Source organism: Elgaria multicarinata, chromosome 10, assembly GCF_023053635.1.
Source record: "Elgaria multicarinata webbii isolate HBS135686 ecotype San Diego chromosome 10, rElgMul1.1.pri, whole genome shotgun sequence".
Taxonomy (NCBI): Eukaryota; Metazoa; Chordata; class Lepidosauria; order Squamata; family Anguidae; genus Elgaria; species Elgaria multicarinata.
Genome location: NC_086180.1, coordinates 74,145,742 through 74,162,873, shown reverse-complemented (window position 1 = coordinate 74,162,873; position 17,132 = coordinate 74,145,742). Strand labels below are relative to the sequence as shown.

Below are 17,132 nucleotides of genomic sequence, written 5' to 3'. Positions count from 1 at the left end.
GACAAAGGCCCATTACATACATCAAGGTTGGGAAACCAGTGACCTCCAGATGTGGCTGGATTGCAACTCCCATCAGTCCCAGCCATCATGGTCAATGATCGGGGATTATGGGAGCTGTAGTTCATCAACATCTGGATGGCCAGATTTCCCATCCCTAGCTTACGTTTTCAATGTGGTAGACCCAGGGCTTATCTATACGAAGCAGGATATTCCACTATGAAGTGGTATATAAAAGGCAGGAGCCACACTACAGCTTTATAGCGGTATTGAAGTGCACTGTAGGAGCCACACAACTGCTTTATAGTGGTACTGAAGTGCACTGATCCCTGTTGGGGCCCATTGACACATCTACACCAAGCCGGATATAGCAGTATGAAAGCAGTATATGGTATATGTCATGGGCCCCAACAGTTGTCAGTGCACTTCAATACCACTATAAAGCAGCAGTGTAGCTCATGCATTTTATATACTGCTTCCATACCACTTTCATAGTGGAATATCTGCATGGTGTAGATGAGCCCTGTCCGACAATACAGTACTGGATCATTTTTCTGAATCATTGTGGCAATTGTACAGTGCTATTTAATGATAACATTACTGCTGTTTTCTAATAAATCCTCCTGACGCCTTCTTCTTTTCAGCCAGGTGAACTCAAAGACTGGTTAGTTGGCCGAAGTAATGCACAAGGGATAGACCTAAACCGAAACTTCCCTGACCTGGATAGAATAGTCTATGTCAATGAGAAAGAAGGTGGTCCAAATAATCACTTACTGAAAAACCTGAAGAAAGCTGTGGACCAGAACACAAAGGTAATCAAAATATTTGTATTTTCTAGTGCTGGGCCAACGGCCTCTTCCTCATTTTTGCAACATTCTCTACGCTGGTGAAAGTACGGGGCATTTTCTGCTGCTTTTGTGGGGACGGACATGGAAGAATTTCTGTGAAATTTAGTGGTGGTGTGTGATGTTTGGCACTTAGCTTATAACGGTTACTGTCTGAGGTAGCCAAAGAGAGTTCATTCATTATAATAAAAAAGAAAAAAAAACACACACAGTGGAAAGTCATTTTCCAATGCAGTTCTCTGATCAAAAGCTGTACAAAATGCCTAAAGTAGTGGACAAGAGGCATATGAGCTTTTGTGAGATTATTTTTTTAAAACTTTTTAAAAAACTTTTTAAATTTGCAAACAGATGTGGAAAGAGGATGGAATGAACTCGTGCTTGAAAAAAATGCAAACGTTATAGAATACAAATTCCTATGACACAAGTTTGGGAACACAAACCCCTACTGAACGTGTGAAAAAAAGTGTCAGGTGAAATTTGGAGAAGAGGGATGGTGGACAAAGAATGAATGCTTAACCATTTCCCTGCCCAGTGCTTCTCCCCTTCAATTCCTCCCCTCAGCAGTTGGATTCGCAGTTGTGCGTTTGCCATGGCTGTGCCTGGATGAAAGAGGTGTAGGGGGAAACTGGCAAATGGAAGAATTGAATAGCACCCCTCTCCCACCCACCTTTTCTCCTTGTCAGCAACTGGTGAGCCATGCCACTACAGTGAAGGACTTAAACTAACCCCGCCCAGGTTGGCTATTGGCTCCTCCTAGGCAGGAAGGAATATTGGAAGGCTTCCTGTATCAATGGAACATTGCTTAAACAGCTACCTGAACTGTGCTGTATTGTATTTGTGATCTTGCTGGTTGGCCTGGACTCATGCCTTCTGGTTTACTCTCTGATCTTGATTCTGCTCTGACTCCTGCTTCCTGGCTCACTCCAGACTGCTGTCCATGGCCCATCTCTGAGACTTCCCTCCAAATTGCACCTTCACCTACTGCTTCATAGATACTCAATGGAGACCTTGGTCCATGTTGAACATCCAGTTTGTCACAGAGGCAGCAAGGAAGGCAATGAGAGGGACGTCTTTAGGTTGCTTTATACATATATTGTGGCAAACTGTGTTGACACTGAGTCCACACTCATTGGGAATTGATCAACCTGTAAAATGCACACATGAGTTAACACCTGTGTCTTTCATTCATACATTATGTCAAGGCAGATGGGTACACGCTGAAGAGATACCGAATTCAATTTTCAGATTCCATCTAGTGTGAAGTCATGGAAGCTGATGGAGCTATTCTAGACTGATACTAGTCTAAACAAAATAAACGTGGTGCTTACTGCACAGTATTACTCTACTGGCTATAAAGTGCAGATGATTTTTTTCCCCTTCTATAGCTTGCACCTGAAACAAAAGGTGTGATTCACTGGATTATGGATATTCCTTTTGTGCTGTCAGCCAACCTTCATGGTGGGGACCTTGTGGCAAATTACCCATATGATGAGACTCGCACTGGTACGTACAATTCATTAATCCAGTCATATCAAAGGCATGTGACATGTGCCATCATTCTGGAGCTTATAGAGGGTTCCATTTCTAAATTCTGTCATGGTGTGTAAAGTCTTAAGAAAGGTATTCCTATACAACCAAGGGGCCTGGTGGAAATGGAACCTTCTGGTGTGGGCAAGGGTACAAGGAAGGGGAATTCCTGCCCTTACCTGTAAGCACTGGCAGGTGGCAGGTGAGGGCCATTCAGCACTCTGCAAGGGCATGGACTGCTGATTGGATAGGCAGCCTGGCATGGACTGCTGATTGGATAGGCAGCCTGGCATGGACTGCTGATTGGATAGGCACCCTGGCATCGACTGCTGATTGGATAGGCAGCCTGGCATGGACTGTTGATTGGATAGGCAGCCTGGCATGGACTGCTGATTGGATAGGCACCCTGGCATTGACTGCTGATTGGATAGGCACCCTGGCATCGACTACTGACGTCAGTGAGCACTACCTGTTTGTAGCACGATGCCCAATGCCTCATTTGGATGTAATGCTAAATTGTGATTTTCGCATTAGGTGAATGGGTCTGGACAAACCTCAGGCTTGCGCGCTCTTCCTTCCCCTTCTGGCGCTAACGCAAGGAGGGGATTGGTTTCCCTTCTGTTTTTACTAAATGCGGGTTAGCACTGTCAAAACCTGAACAAACTATGGCTATGATCCATTTGTTTGTCTCATTCAACCTCTACATTTTTAAATGTGCACTTTGAAATTTATTAGGGGTACTCCTAAAAAAAATGCAAATGTATTTAAAATGTATTTAGTGATCCTAAATCTTGGGGGCTAAATTATATATTGAATAGGTACACTATTTTTGTCCTGCAACTTGAAGTGACATCCTCAGCAAGCAGGTTATATTTTGATCTAGAGACCCATACCTTGGGGCTTCAATTAAGAAACATTAAATTAATAAATGATTTGTGGAAATAACAGTAACCTAGATTCTTTTTGGCTAACATCAGGTATCTGATCTCAAGGTGTATTATTTCGTATAGGTAGAGAGATCTTTCCAAGGAGAGTACAGTATTCTTGTTCCTCTAATTTACCTGTTATGTGTCTGCCTAAACTAAATGCATACGGGCTTCTTCATATGAAACTTTTTCTTCATAATACTGAAGTATCTAGGTACTCTAGGCGAAAACAACAGCAGACACAGCATTGCGTTGTCTTCTTTGTTCTCCGTGTTCATCCCCGTGTTTTTGCTTTTGTTTCCCTAGGTAGTGCCCATGAATACAGCTCTTGCCCAGATGATGCTATTTTTCAAAGTTTAGCTCGAAGTTATTCATCCTTTAATCCAGCCATGTCTGATCCAAACAGGCCACCGTGTCGCAAGAATGATGACGACAGCAGCTTCATAGATGGGACAACCAATGGTGGTGCTTGGTATAGTGTCCCAGGAGGTTTGTGCCCATGAATTGCAACATTATAGAGATTTCATTGATTGTGGAGGATTACTGCTGCCACTATTGCTGCTGCTGCTGCTGCTACAGCAGCTACACATTTGTATCGTGTTAGTAATATATTAAGCATTGTACAGAATACAGAAGTGATGGCTTCTGCTTCCTGATTCTTTACACACACACACACACACACACACACTGGATTTGCTTTATCTGCAAGTTCTATATGTTTCATTATACAGCCACTAGATGGTGCTGTGGCTGTAGTGCAAGTCCGTAATTACAGAAAGAGATTCAAATCGCCATTTTAAAAGAGGGCATTTCCCCCGTGCCAAATAAAGCCACAGGACTGGTCACAAAGCACAGGAAAGCCCCTGGAGATTGGCAACATTATGTAAAGGACCCACAAACTTCCATGAGTAACCCATCTGAATTGCAGGATAAAAGCCTCTTGTAGAGAAGCTGATAGCCCTTGCTTGGAGGACTTGCCTGGAGTTCTTTTTAATAGCAGCTGGCGAGGCAGTTCCCTGGTCTGCCTCAGGGTGGCCAAATGAGGAGGGGGAAAGACTCTCCTTACCAGTGAACATCAGGAGGCAAGAGTGGAGGCAGGGGCATCTCATTCAGCTCTGTGCATGTGGAGCACAAAAACGCTAAACCGATGGACCCAGATTGCTGACATCACTGGGCATTGCTAGTAAGCTGCAGCAGCGTGTTTGCGCAGTGCTGACTGAGTCATCTCCTGCCTTCACTGTGGCCTCCTAACAGTTGCTGACAAGAGCAGCCTGCTTGAATGACCAGTATTCCCCCCCACTTAGGAAATCAACTTGCCAGCAAAAGAACACATTTCAACAAGTGCACCTTTTACTCCCACTGCTGCTTGCACCTGCTGAAATTCCCTCTTATCCTGAACTCTTGAAGGCACAGGAGTGCTGGTCTCCTTTGTACCTGGTCATTCTGCCTGTTCAGATGAATGTGAGCTAATAGTCAATCTTTCTTATAAATGACCCTGAGTATTGCTAGTCCCTATTCCCAAGAAGCCTCCAAAAATGCAGGATTAAGACACACTAATCTGATTCTCCTATCAGCACAGAAATAGCATCTTCAAGAAGATTACCTTGACCTGCAGCCAGGCTGTGTTTCCAAGGTCAGACACTTTAGTCCTGCACAATGCCTGTTTAAGTCCCATTAAAGCCACTAAGAGTTAGGCAGCCTAATGGAGGCACAGGAAATGCAGCCTTTGCTTTTAACATGAACTGGAATTCTAGCCTGAAACTCCTGCAGATTCAGTTCATTTTGTTAAGTCCAGCATTAAGGGCACAAGAAGTGGAGACTTGCCCTGGGGGTTTAGCACAGACAAAGGGGAACGAGACATCTTTCAGATGATGCTGTGGCACATCGTGCAATTAGCTGTCAGGATTGGGCCCAGGCTCCTTGCTGAATCTGAAGATTCTGATTCAGAGATGGGATTAGGAGAAATTCAGCAAGGGCAGAGAGCAGGAGAGGGAATTTTCCTCTAAGAGCCAGCAGAGAACCTTTCCAGGGGCATAGCAAGCAGGTGACCGTGGATGGATTCCGCCTTCCCCTCTCCCCAGGGCATGAACTGGTTGATGCATGATGAGATGGGAGGAAGGGGTGGGTACATTGGTGACCGTATCACTGTCAATAGTCACATGTAATATGAAAGTGACTGAAGTATTTTTTTAAAAAACTTTTAATATACTGAGCAAGATAGCTACTCTGTATAGTTCAAGTATATATAGAAACTATATGGTATTACATTACAACATTAAACGAGACAATAAAGAACCAAAAAACAATTTTTAAAAAACCCAACGCGTTTCGACCATGCAAGGTCTTCTTCAGTGGTCTAATGAAATATACATAAACATGAAGTGTAGAGAGTTATTGTTGAATTGTCATAGCCTAAAAGTCAAAAGAATGACATTATATTAGCTACATTCATATTAGTGCTGGAGACACACACACACACACACACACACACACACACACACATAATTCAATATGAGATTATTTAACTTTCATCTTTGTTCCTGCTTACCACTTCATATTCTAGTCTGTTGCCTTTTAGCAGCTCAATATGGCTAAGTGAGGGAGAGACTTTAAAAAATGTACTGTAGGGTAGAAAGGTGCTTTGATGTCACATGGAAATGCCTTAAAGTCCTGTTTTCATTCCATAGTACATAGCGCATGTCAAATGTCAACCTACTTTGTATGCTAATAATGCAGGGATGCAGGACTTCAACTACCTCAGCAGCAACTGTTTTGAAATCACCGTGGAGCTTAGCTGTGAAAAATTCCCTCCTGAGGAAACCCTGAAAAGCTATTGGGAGAACAACAAGAATTCACTTATCAGTTACATTGAGCAGGTAAAAGAATTCACTTATCAGTTACATTGAGCAAGTAAAAGGAAGGAATTGTCTTGGAGGGCAAGGGCCTGCTAGTCAGGATACCTGAACTGTAAAGAGCCTCTTTGGTGCTGCCAGTTTATGAGGCGCAGGCAAAAAACAATTAAAAACAACAACAACAGAAGAAACCACCAACATTAGTAACACAGAAAATTATTTATGTCTCCGCTAGTCCTCCAGTGTCAAGACATAAAGCCCCCATTCCCATAAAAGAACTGAGGGGGGGGGGGAAGGGGGGGGGAAACCAAGATTCAATGAATATGCATGAAATTTAATCAGACTCATTTTCTGACCTGTACCTATATCACTATTAGTTTCAGTCTCTGCTTCAATGGCAGTGCTGCCCCCTAGAGGCAGAAATGCATCTTGCTCTTGCATTTGAGAGTTGTAGTCTCAGTTTGCAACCTAGGACTTGCTTGTCCTTGGTGCACAGACATTGTAATAATCTGATACTGTACAGTTTTTAGAAATCATTTGGAGAAGTAAATATCTGAACACCTTCTCTTAAACATTTTATTCATCATGCTAAAATAAAACATCCTGTAAACCGTTTTTCTTCATTTTTTTTTTCATTTTTTCCAATTTTTGGGGGGGAAACCCAAAAAAGACTTCAGAAAAAAATGGAAAACTCCTCGTCTCCCCCCAATTTTTTCTGGGTCCCCCCCCGGGGGGGGCTTTACATCTCTAGTCCCTCAAGGAAGAGGGTGCCAACTTGTTCCTCACCTCAGGAAGCAAAATGTCTTGGGGAAGTGGGGATGGATATATTAGCTCTGTCCCCTGTTGCATCCTTGTCTCCCTCCATGTGTAGAATCATGGGAATTTGGGTTTTTAAATTGTACAGAGATCCTCCATGAATAAAAGATCCTTCCCACTGCAGACAATTCCCGCTACCCATGGAGACCTACAAGTAGGCGATAAAGAAGGAGGCAGAACTATTATGCTAATCCCCTATTCCCCTCCTCGCTTGCAGACCTGATAAGTTTTTTCAGTGCCTGAAGATGGTTCATGTGTTAGCTGTTTCCCATAATTCTTGTGCTCAATCGCATCACTTGTGTTCAGAACTGCCTTTAATCCCATCTTAATCTGCGTACAATGATAAATTGCTTTAAAAGACATTTAGGAATCTCACCAGATGGGGTTACCTTTTTTACATGACAGTCAACCACAATAAAAATGGCAGTGTGACATCACCATGTGGCAATGCTTTTCCTCTCAAATAATAATAATAATAATTGTATAAATTCTCCATTAGGCATTTCAGAATGTAATAAAAGATTATATTGATTAGAGATTGGCAAGAATCACACTGTTAGAAACAACACTCTGAGACCTCATTTGGTCCTTCTATTTGTAGATTTTTTAAAAAAACTTTGAAAAAAATCCTTATTGAAATATTCTTGGCTTGTTATATTTTGCAGTTTAATCACAAACTAGGAGAAATGTGGAAATGTGGAGATGATTGCCTGGTACTATGATGCAATCAGATTAGCTTGCTAAAAAAAAAAAAATCCTGGGGGAAATAAAAACATTTATTTAGGATTGATTTATTCTAGGGAAGAACTGCTAAAGTTTGCCAAATAAAATATTTCCAAAGACTACACCAGTCAATAATACCTGTTTAGTTTAATTTTATGTAAGCTGGAAATGCAGAGCATTGCGGTCTTTCACCCTGTGCTGTAAGAGAGCTTTCTTAACTGTCAGGGCATTGCTGTTTATGGTAACCCTCAGCAGATATGGGGCAGAAACCAATACTGTCACAGGGACAGTGCTAATGATGTTGTCCTAGTGTTAGATCAATGTTCTTTTCACCCAAGGACGAGATCCAAACAGCCCTTAAGCACGACTCCACCATTCCAGCGACAGAGGGTTCAAAAGCGCTTTATTGATTAGTAATCAAGGCCTGGTCTCTTCAAAGGGAGCAATCAGACAAAAGACATAGGGAATATGGTACAGTATTAAAGCTTTCAAGGGGCAGGGCCCAGTAGCAGCATTAACCAATCAGAACATAACACTGAGGCATAGCTAATTATGCTAAACAGTCCTGTAAACAATACCTTTGGCCTGACAGTAAGTTATAGAAGTTAACTTCGACACAGACAGCTGGAGCCAGGACTCTTGTTTATATTAGTAATCAAGGATGCAAGGACGCACACAAGGAGACATTCTCATACAGGGCATTATGACATTTTGCTTGGTGTGCAATAGAGACTTTACAGTTTCCTGTTAAAAATGGAGGTGGTTATGCTAACACTAGCACAATCCAATGCTATTGCAACATCATTCGCTCTTGCCAAGCAAAGGGGAAAAGCCGTGATTTGCCACTGAATTACAACGGCATAGTTTGCCACCAAATTTCAACTGTAAATCGCCACTTTTCGCCTTTGTCTAGCAAGCGCTGATGACATTGCACTAGTGTTGGTTTATGCTAGAGCTGTGACAGCAATGCTTTCCACAGTCTGCTTTCAGAGATTTTTCAAAGTGGAATGTATTCACAAGACTTTATTAGTCAAATGTTTCTTTTTGCTGCTGCACATTTACCTTTTGTGTTCCTGGAGTTTAGAAACTTTCAGCTAGGGGGTAAGCTTTCCTCGTGTTCCAGTTGGCTTGATGCATCTAGCACAGATCCAGATCTCCTGTGTATATCAGTAGCCTAGTTCAGATGTAAGGGGAAACTATGGTTAGCGAGCTCAAGCCAGGATCAAACTGCGGTTTCTGATCATGGCTTGTTCACTAACCGAAGTTTTAACATAAGAACATAAGGAGAGCCATGCTGGATCAGACCAAGGGTCCAACAGTGGCCAACCAGCTGTTGAACAAAAAGCAACAAGCAGAACATTAGTGTAACAGCACCCTTCCACCCATGTTCCCCAGCAACTGCTGTACATAGGCCACTGATACTGGAACAAACCTCAGTTCCCCAAGCTGAGACATCACAGGGAACTAAGGTTTATTTAAAATTAGAAGACAAAGTTTCTGATTTTTACCTCTGATGCACAGAAGAAGGTGAGAGGAGAAGCCTGAGGCTCACTGCAGTTCATTTATTTAGTGGGACCCCATGGTTTCCCATTCCATCTAAACCAGTCTAGTGTGTACAGATTGCACTTTGAAAATGAGCTATCCCATCTGTTTCAGTGATGCCAGCTTGCACGTATGTAAAAGAATTCACGTGTGGATCTGCTACCTATTTCAAAAGACCGGTAGGAGTGCTCTTTGTGTTTAATAATGCACACACACCCATAAGAAATTGCTGGATCAGACACACTGTCTTGCAAAGTTCTGTCATTTAAAAGTAGCGTATAGCAGTAGCCGGTTCTTGATTCTCCTATATCTGTGCCAAATCCAACTTGCAGGAAGGCAGAATGATAAACAGCTATTCCACCTAGTATATTTGTTAGGGTGAAGCTAAAGCCTGGTTTAGTCTCTTAGTGGCCTTCACCAGATTGCTTGTAGAAAACTGAACAGCTACCAGCAGGCTTGTAATCCAGCCAGGACCATATGAAGGCACAGACAGTATGAATTGGTAACTCCAAGTAGAACCTATACACATAGCTACTGTGATCACACAAATTGTGTCAGTTGCATGTATAAGCCACATATGGAAACGTTGGCTTATTCCATATATGGAGATGTTGGTTCACTCCATCTTGAAGTGAACAGCTGGCTCCTCAAAGTAGTTGCTATGATTCATCCTCCTCAATTAGTCTTCATCCCCAGAAGCAGTCTCTGCCCTGAGTTTAACCCCACCTGGAAGGAAACCCTCTGAACACATGGCACTGAATTCTAATAGGAACCCTCCCTAAGCCTGGCTGTCTACGTTTGAGAGTCAAAGCCTTCTCAGACTGTTCTACAATGCTCTTGCTCATCTGGGCAAATCAGGACAGAATGACCAATTCATTCAGGATGTGCCTGTAGAGAAGGCTTTGTTTTCTGCATGCAGTTATATGTGAGGATATCAAGATTCGTTTGTGCCTTATCTCCTGGAATTGTGGAGGTTCACAAGTGCTGAACATTCTATCACTCCATTGGTTAGGACACCAGTCTTGTAAAAGCTAAGCCAATACACTGACCCTGAATGGAGGTCCCTGCGTGGGTCCCTCCCTCACCTTCCTGAGATTGTAATGCCCAGCTAACTCCTTTCTTGTTCATGTAGGGTATTCCCTGACACCAGGCATATGTGGTTGGATCCATTGCTCTACATTCTTGATCTCGAAAGTCCCTAGTAAAAATTCTAGCTCACCCATTATTTATTTATTTATTTATTTATTTATTTATTTATTTATTTATATAGCACCATCAATGTACATGGTGCTGTACAGATTATACACAGTAAATAGCAAGACCCTGCCGCATAGGCTTACAATCTAATTAATGCACCAAATAGCAATTAGTCAAGCTCAGAGGTGGGTGATTTCAGCAGGTCTGGGGGGACAATTTCCCCATAACCCTCCCTGCAGCTACCGAAATTTCTGCTACCATGCTGCCAATTGTGCATGCAGGACCGAAAACACCACAATTTCCCTGTAAAACAAGGGAGCAGAATTTTGCCCCAAAACCAGCTGTGACACCCCCTCCCTCCATGCACCTTTTTAAAAAGCAACCTTGTGCCTTTCCCCTTGCTGCCATATGACTGTGGCAGGTCAGTGGGAGGCACGTGCAGGCTGTGGACCATGTGTTGTCCATCCCTGGTCGAGCTGATGTCAATGTTCAGACAATCATATGTCACCTTAATAAGCCAAAATATACACATAGCCCCTTAGCACAAATCACAATTAAACAAGGAATTTTCAAATTAAGCATAGTTTCCTTTTTCATCCAGATCCGGAAAATATCATAACCAACTAGGATATTAAACCTTATGTAATAAGGCCAAGGTTTCATCTGAACCAAGCCTCTTTCTCTCAGGCTGAGCCCATCGTCTTTCACATGAGCATAATACTGGTCTACCTTACAGGGTTAAAAAGAATATTTAGCAAATGTAATGTAAGGAAAATGCAGAATATAGATCTAAAGGTATATTTATTTCCAGATACATCGAGGGGTAAAAGGATTTGTTAGAGATCTTCAGGGTAATCCCATTGCTAATGCCACCGTTTCTGTGGACGGGATAGACCATGATACTACATCCGGTGAGTTATAAGTAATACACTGAAACACGTACCACATATGCCATACATTTAAACAGGTAATGAAGGATGCTAACAGTGTCCTTCTGCTTTTGATCCAGCGGCAGTTCCCACTAACGGGGCAGGGAGGAGGACGGGATATGAACTGATTCTCCTTCCCTGCTGCAGCCCCCTGTGCCCCCTCCCATGCTATTCCAGGGGATCCTGCAGTCCTCTGGAGCAGATTTAGGGAGGTGGAGGTGCAGGAGGGGGAATTTGTAAGCATTCTCTCTCCTCCCGTTTGTATAAGCAGAGGTCTCTGCTGAATCAAAACACCTTCTGCAAACTTTTATACTGTATTTTATATCATGTTTTTATACTGTCTGTTTTATACTTTGAATGGCTTCAGTTTTGTGAACCGCCCAGGGAGCTTCGGCTATCGGGCGGTATAAAAATCTAATAAATAAATAAATAATAGAATTACGACTGTGGATTTGCATTTTTGTTTCCCCAGGTATTATTAGTTAAATAGGAAAAAAACATTGGCCTTGTCTTACACCTGCTTTCCCCCCCAGTATCGTCCTGGATCATCCCTGTGCATGCCAATGACACACAGGGGATCCTGGAAACAGGCAGGGGCGTTCCCTCCATTTTCCTGGGATAATCCTTAGGTGTAGAAAGGGCCATTGACTAGTTAGACGTACACTCTACCAGTGATAGTCCAGAATTGCCATCTGTTGTATTGCTCAACACTTTCTCAGGCTTTTTACCTTAAAAAAAAGGCGAGAAAACCAGAGCAGGGGAAAGCATGATAGAAGTGCATAAAATTGTTCATGGTATGGAGAAAGTCGATAGAGGGAAGTTTGATCTCCTCTTATCATTCTAGAACCTTCCTGGAGGAGAAGGTTATCCACGGCTACTAGTCGTGATGGCTATATGGTGCCTCCAGTAACATATGCAATTTTTTCTCATGATAATTAGAACACCTGTTGCGTGCTTGCCTTCCCGTACCTCAACCAATAACTCCATTGTACAGATTAGGGGTATTCCAATGCCTTTATAAAGCTCTTTGTGAATAGAGTTCATCCATTGACTTGGCAACTCATGTTTGCATGTACCAAGAATGTATAATTGTTAAGCTATCTCTGAGCTATATCGCAGCTTCTAATTAAATCCTGTTTTTCTTGTGGTAATTTTAAATACTGTTTAGGGTTTGATATATTGTTGGATGATTTGCAGCAGATTGTGAAGGATTTCTGACTCCCAGTTATTTAATAATAGTAACAATAAAAGGACTGCCCCTCCCCTCAAATTAGCTAGTTGGAATCCCTCATCTGTAGTTATTCAGATTTGGATTTGTTTTTGTATAAGAAGGTCATTCCACTGTATGGCTCATGGGGTCCAGTAAGTCGTTGGGCTCCTCTAAATGAGCAATTTATTGCACGCTCATGTTTGGCCACTCACAGCAGTTTTCAGGTCGATTACATGACATTGTTAACAACCAGGACGTCTCCCCCAGAACCCTCTGGAAATCCCGGTATGAAAAGAACCACTTTTAAAGTGGCAGTAGCCAGGAATCAGAAGGGTCACTAGATGGCACTGTCTCAATGGGACTGAACGGAGGGGACGTATTCAATTCAAAGCACAAGGTTGCCCCTCTCCTCCTGTGTAATTCAGCCCATAATAATGACATCAAAGAACCAGTCAACACAAAAGCCCTGGGTAAACAACACTGTTTCCCTTAAATGTAGAGATGCTCATTGTCTCCAACCTTTTGAAGCACCATCTTTCACCTAGCAGATCCCCAGAACATATTTAGCACTTGGCTCTTGGTCTTAGTAAAAACCAAAGCACGCCTGAAGGCTTCCCATGCCTGCTCTGAAATGTTTTTAGAGGTAATAACATATTGCTTTTTTCCTCAGCTAAGGATGGTGATTACTGGCGATTGCTTGTACCTGGGAATTATAAAGTGACAGCCTCTGCACCAGGTTATCTAGCAATAACTAAAAAAGTGGCTGTTCCCTTCAGCCCTGCTGTTAAGGTAAGTACTTGTATCTCGTTCTCATTGCCTTATAATGCACACCAATGTTTTTACGTTCATTAAGTATGTTTTGTGTAATGGAGCGCTTCCTAAATAAATTTACCAGCACTCTGGGTGATACTGCTTGATATTCAAAGCCTTTTTATGTTCCTGAAGTGGAAACATTGAATCTGAGCATCTGATATAGGCCATGGCTAGACCAGGCCTATATCCCGGGATTGTCCTGGGATCATCCCTGTGCATCCAAATGACAGGGGATCCCAGGAGCAGGCAGGGACGACCCCTCCATTTGCCTGGGATAATCCTTAGGTCTAGCTAAGGCCATAGGGAGGGGCCATAGCTTTGTACTTTGCATGTAACAGGTCCCGAGTCCTGTTCTGCACATGCTCACTTAAAAGGGACTTGGGTAACATGGCTGGAAAGACCTCTGTCAAGATCCTGGGAGAACTGCTGCCAATCAGAATAGATAAAACTGAACTATATGAACCAATGGTCTAATTCAATAGAAGGCAACTTCATATATTCAGTATGCAAAGCACTTACTCTGGCTGTCTTAAGCGTTAAATACAATCCCAATTATCTACCGTAAAGCCAACACCCAGGCTGTAAAATAAATCTAGGTCACTCAAGGTAGTTTATAGAAGGTTTCCAAATGGTCTCTCATCCTGACACTGACTAGGCCCACACTTGCTTAGTTTCAGATCATACTCTGGAATTTTACTTGTTTGCCGCCTTGGTTATTTCTTGGAAAGATGGTACACAAGTTATATAAGATAATCAAAATGTGACTAGTACCAGTCCATGGTCCCTTAAGCTTGATTCTGTGCACTTTGACCACAAATCACAGAAACATAGCATCAAGCTCAGGCTGGGAATTAATAACTCACTTATTGCAGGTAAAAAATGCCTTCAGGCAAGGGCAGTCATGTTGATGCAGTTCTGACAAATACACAGTTGATTCTCCTATTTAACCATCTCATTTCAAAGAGAGCAGCACTCATTGGCACCATGCAGTGGATGTATCCCTTGTGGCAAACAGCCATCCCAGTTCCCTGCCTATTTTCTGACTATAAGACCGAAATCAGGGAGAAATGTATGGTAGTAATCATCTCACTGCTGCACTGTATTTTCGGCCCAGCACTCATTGTAGACAGACTCACTGATTTGCCAGTTCTAAGGACCCTTAAAATTTGAGCCAAAATCTCACCAAGATTCAAGCAAGGTTCATAATGGGCTTGCACTGTGACAGCTCTCTCCACCACAGTGGCCCCTTGTGCTTTCTTACTGCAATAGGGAGATCTCGTAGCAGTGCCTCCTTAGGAATGTGTTGCTAACACTGCAGCACCCCAGGCATAAGGGAGAAACAATGACAAATATAGTTCCTGTGATTCCTGGCATCCCTGTTCAAGGCAGGGAGGCCTCCAGGTCATGCAACAGGAGTGCAACAGAGCCCGAACTCTGAAATCACAAAATGGTTTATTTTTAGGGTTTCTTTGTTTTTTTTTTGGGAAAACAAGTAATTTTGCCCAGGCCAATGCAGAATTGAGCCAGGGGGACTTGCCCATTAAAAGTTGCTGCTTGTTCCAATACCTTCTTTATCTTCGGTCTTCAAAGTTAGAAGCCAGAGTGAGTTGAGAGCCACTGATTTAAGATTGGGCTCTATTTCCAAATCCTTACACAATGTAAACTGTTCTGAGTCCTTGGAAGAGATGAAAGAAATCTAATTAAATACATATTCAGTGGATTACTCCTTTATTGGGTGACTTCCAAGGAAGATTAAGAAAATTTCTTTTGTATTTGCCACTGTAATTCAGTGAGATTTCATCAAGAAGCCCCATCCCGGTGGGCAAGGAGATAGAGCGTCTAACATAATGTGAGAAAATATCCTTCCAGCACAATCCTATGCCTGTTTGTTCAGAAGCAAGTCCCACTGTTTTCAGTTGGGCTAACTCTTAGGTAATTGTGTATAGGATTGCAGTTTTGATCATTTCATTGGAAGCCCTCTTTCTTGTTTTAGATCCTGGATCGATCTATTGAAATCAGTGGAAAATTAGCCATGACTCTAATTTATTTCAATGGATTTATTCTAAGTATGGCTGTTGATCTACACCAAGCAGGATATTCCACTTTGAAAGTGGTATATAAAAGGCAGGAGCCACACTGCTGCTTTATAGCAGTATTGAAGTGCACTGACACATACCATATACCACTTTCATACCATTCTCATAGTGTTATATCCTGCTTGGTATAGAGGTGTCATGGGCCCCAACAGTTGTCAGTGCACATCAGTACCACTATAAAGCAGTAGTGTAGATCCTGCGGTCCACTTCTATATCACTATAAAGCAATGTGGCTCCTGTCTTTTACATACCGCTTTCATAGTGGAGCATCCTGCTTGTTGTAGATGAGCCTGGATCTAACCCAACTTCTGGTCCTAAATCCAGTAATTTCAAGTTGTCACTTCAAATAAAAGTCCATTGTGTTCAAAAGTCTTGCTTGTCTTTTTTGTAGGTTGATTTTGATCTGGAGTCATTGTCTGAAAGAAAAGAAGAGGAAAAGGAAGAGCTAATGGAATGGTGGAAGATGATGTCAGAAACTTTAAATTTTTAAGCGGGAGCTCTGAATTTACAGCTTTTAATCTATTATGTGTTGACTTAGTATAATGTACTGTGGAAAGTCCCTATATTTTAGATTTTGTGTAGCTCGCAATATTTAACTTCAGTTGTTTTGAGTAATTTTTTAAAAAATCAGTAATCTGCTCTACATAAAAACAAATTGCTAGATACTTTCATGCCATCATTCACTATTCTACATATTCAACTTGAGGAAAGAATACCTGAATGAATGTATCCTCCTCCTAACTCAGATATAAATGTGCGTGTTTCACTTACAAATCCTGAATGTGTAGGTTAAGCACATTAAAACAACCCTATAGTAATTTGCAGTCACTTGCAGCTGCTGCCACAAATATTTGCCAGTGCAGGTGAACAGATGATATTCTCTAATGTCTCATAAGATAATGGCACTGAAACTGTATACAGTAAGAATTTGGTGTTGTAAGTAATGCTTTACTACAATTAAAGTTTGTTTATGTCTCTGTGGAAGGGCCATGTAAAATAAGAACCATAAGTACTTGGGTTTCATCTACACACATGGAAATATCTTTCATCATTCCTAGTTAAAAGCTGAGAGGAAATAGTACAACATTTTACTTTGTTCTATCCAGTGATGTTCCCAAGTAACCTGGTAATCAGATTAAAAATTCTGAATGGATGAAGAATGATAATATACTGAGTGCATGTTATTACTAGGCTTCCTGTGTTTGCGGTGTATACTTTCTACTGCCCTGTTGTCAAAGGTCATGTTTGTATTTAGTAAACATGAGTTGCATGAGAAGGCTTCAGTATACTTTGCATAAAGAACAAAATGTTCATCCCTTATTAAACATGGCCCACTGCATCTTTAATAAGGGAGTTGGAATTCAAGGTGTACCATATTATCCCAAAAGTCCAATTCGAAACGACTTTTCCTCTCGGAAGCAAGCTGCACTGAGTTCAGAGGGTCTTCCTTCTCAGTCACTGTGTCTGGGCTTTTAACATGAGTTGAAGACAAACTGAAAATGATAGCTCGAATTCTAAAGATTCTACCCAAATAAGTTTCCAGATGATCTGTGTGACACAGATCGACCCCTGCAGTTTGGGAGAGTGATCTTTTTTTTGATTGATGGTGGTCCGTACAGACTAACAGGTTCAGCATGGGTTTGCGAAGCTAACATTTTG

General features: G+C 42.0%; 1 protein-coding gene across 1 annotated transcript in view; it reads left to right on the top strand.

Moving 5' to 3' along the window:
* The window catches only part of CPE (carboxypeptidase E), a 75,461-nt gene extending 58,600 nt beyond the window's left edge, over positions 1–16,861 (top strand). The window contains exons 3-9 of the mRNA XM_063136386.1: positions 642–809; positions 2,228–2,345; positions 3,602–3,784; positions 6,032–6,171; positions 11,237–11,336; positions 13,235–13,353; positions 15,865–16,861. Coding sequence (XP_062992456.1) covers positions 642–809; positions 2,228–2,345; positions 3,602–3,784; positions 6,032–6,171; positions 11,237–11,336; positions 13,235–13,353; positions 15,865–15,963 — 927 coding nt within the window. The 3' untranslated portion in view covers positions 15,964–16,861. The remainder of the gene's footprint in view (positions 1–641; positions 810–2,227; positions 2,346–3,601; positions 3,785–6,031; positions 6,172–11,236; positions 11,337–13,234; positions 13,354–15,864) is intronic.
* Positions 16,862–17,132: the final 271 nt, after the last annotated feature.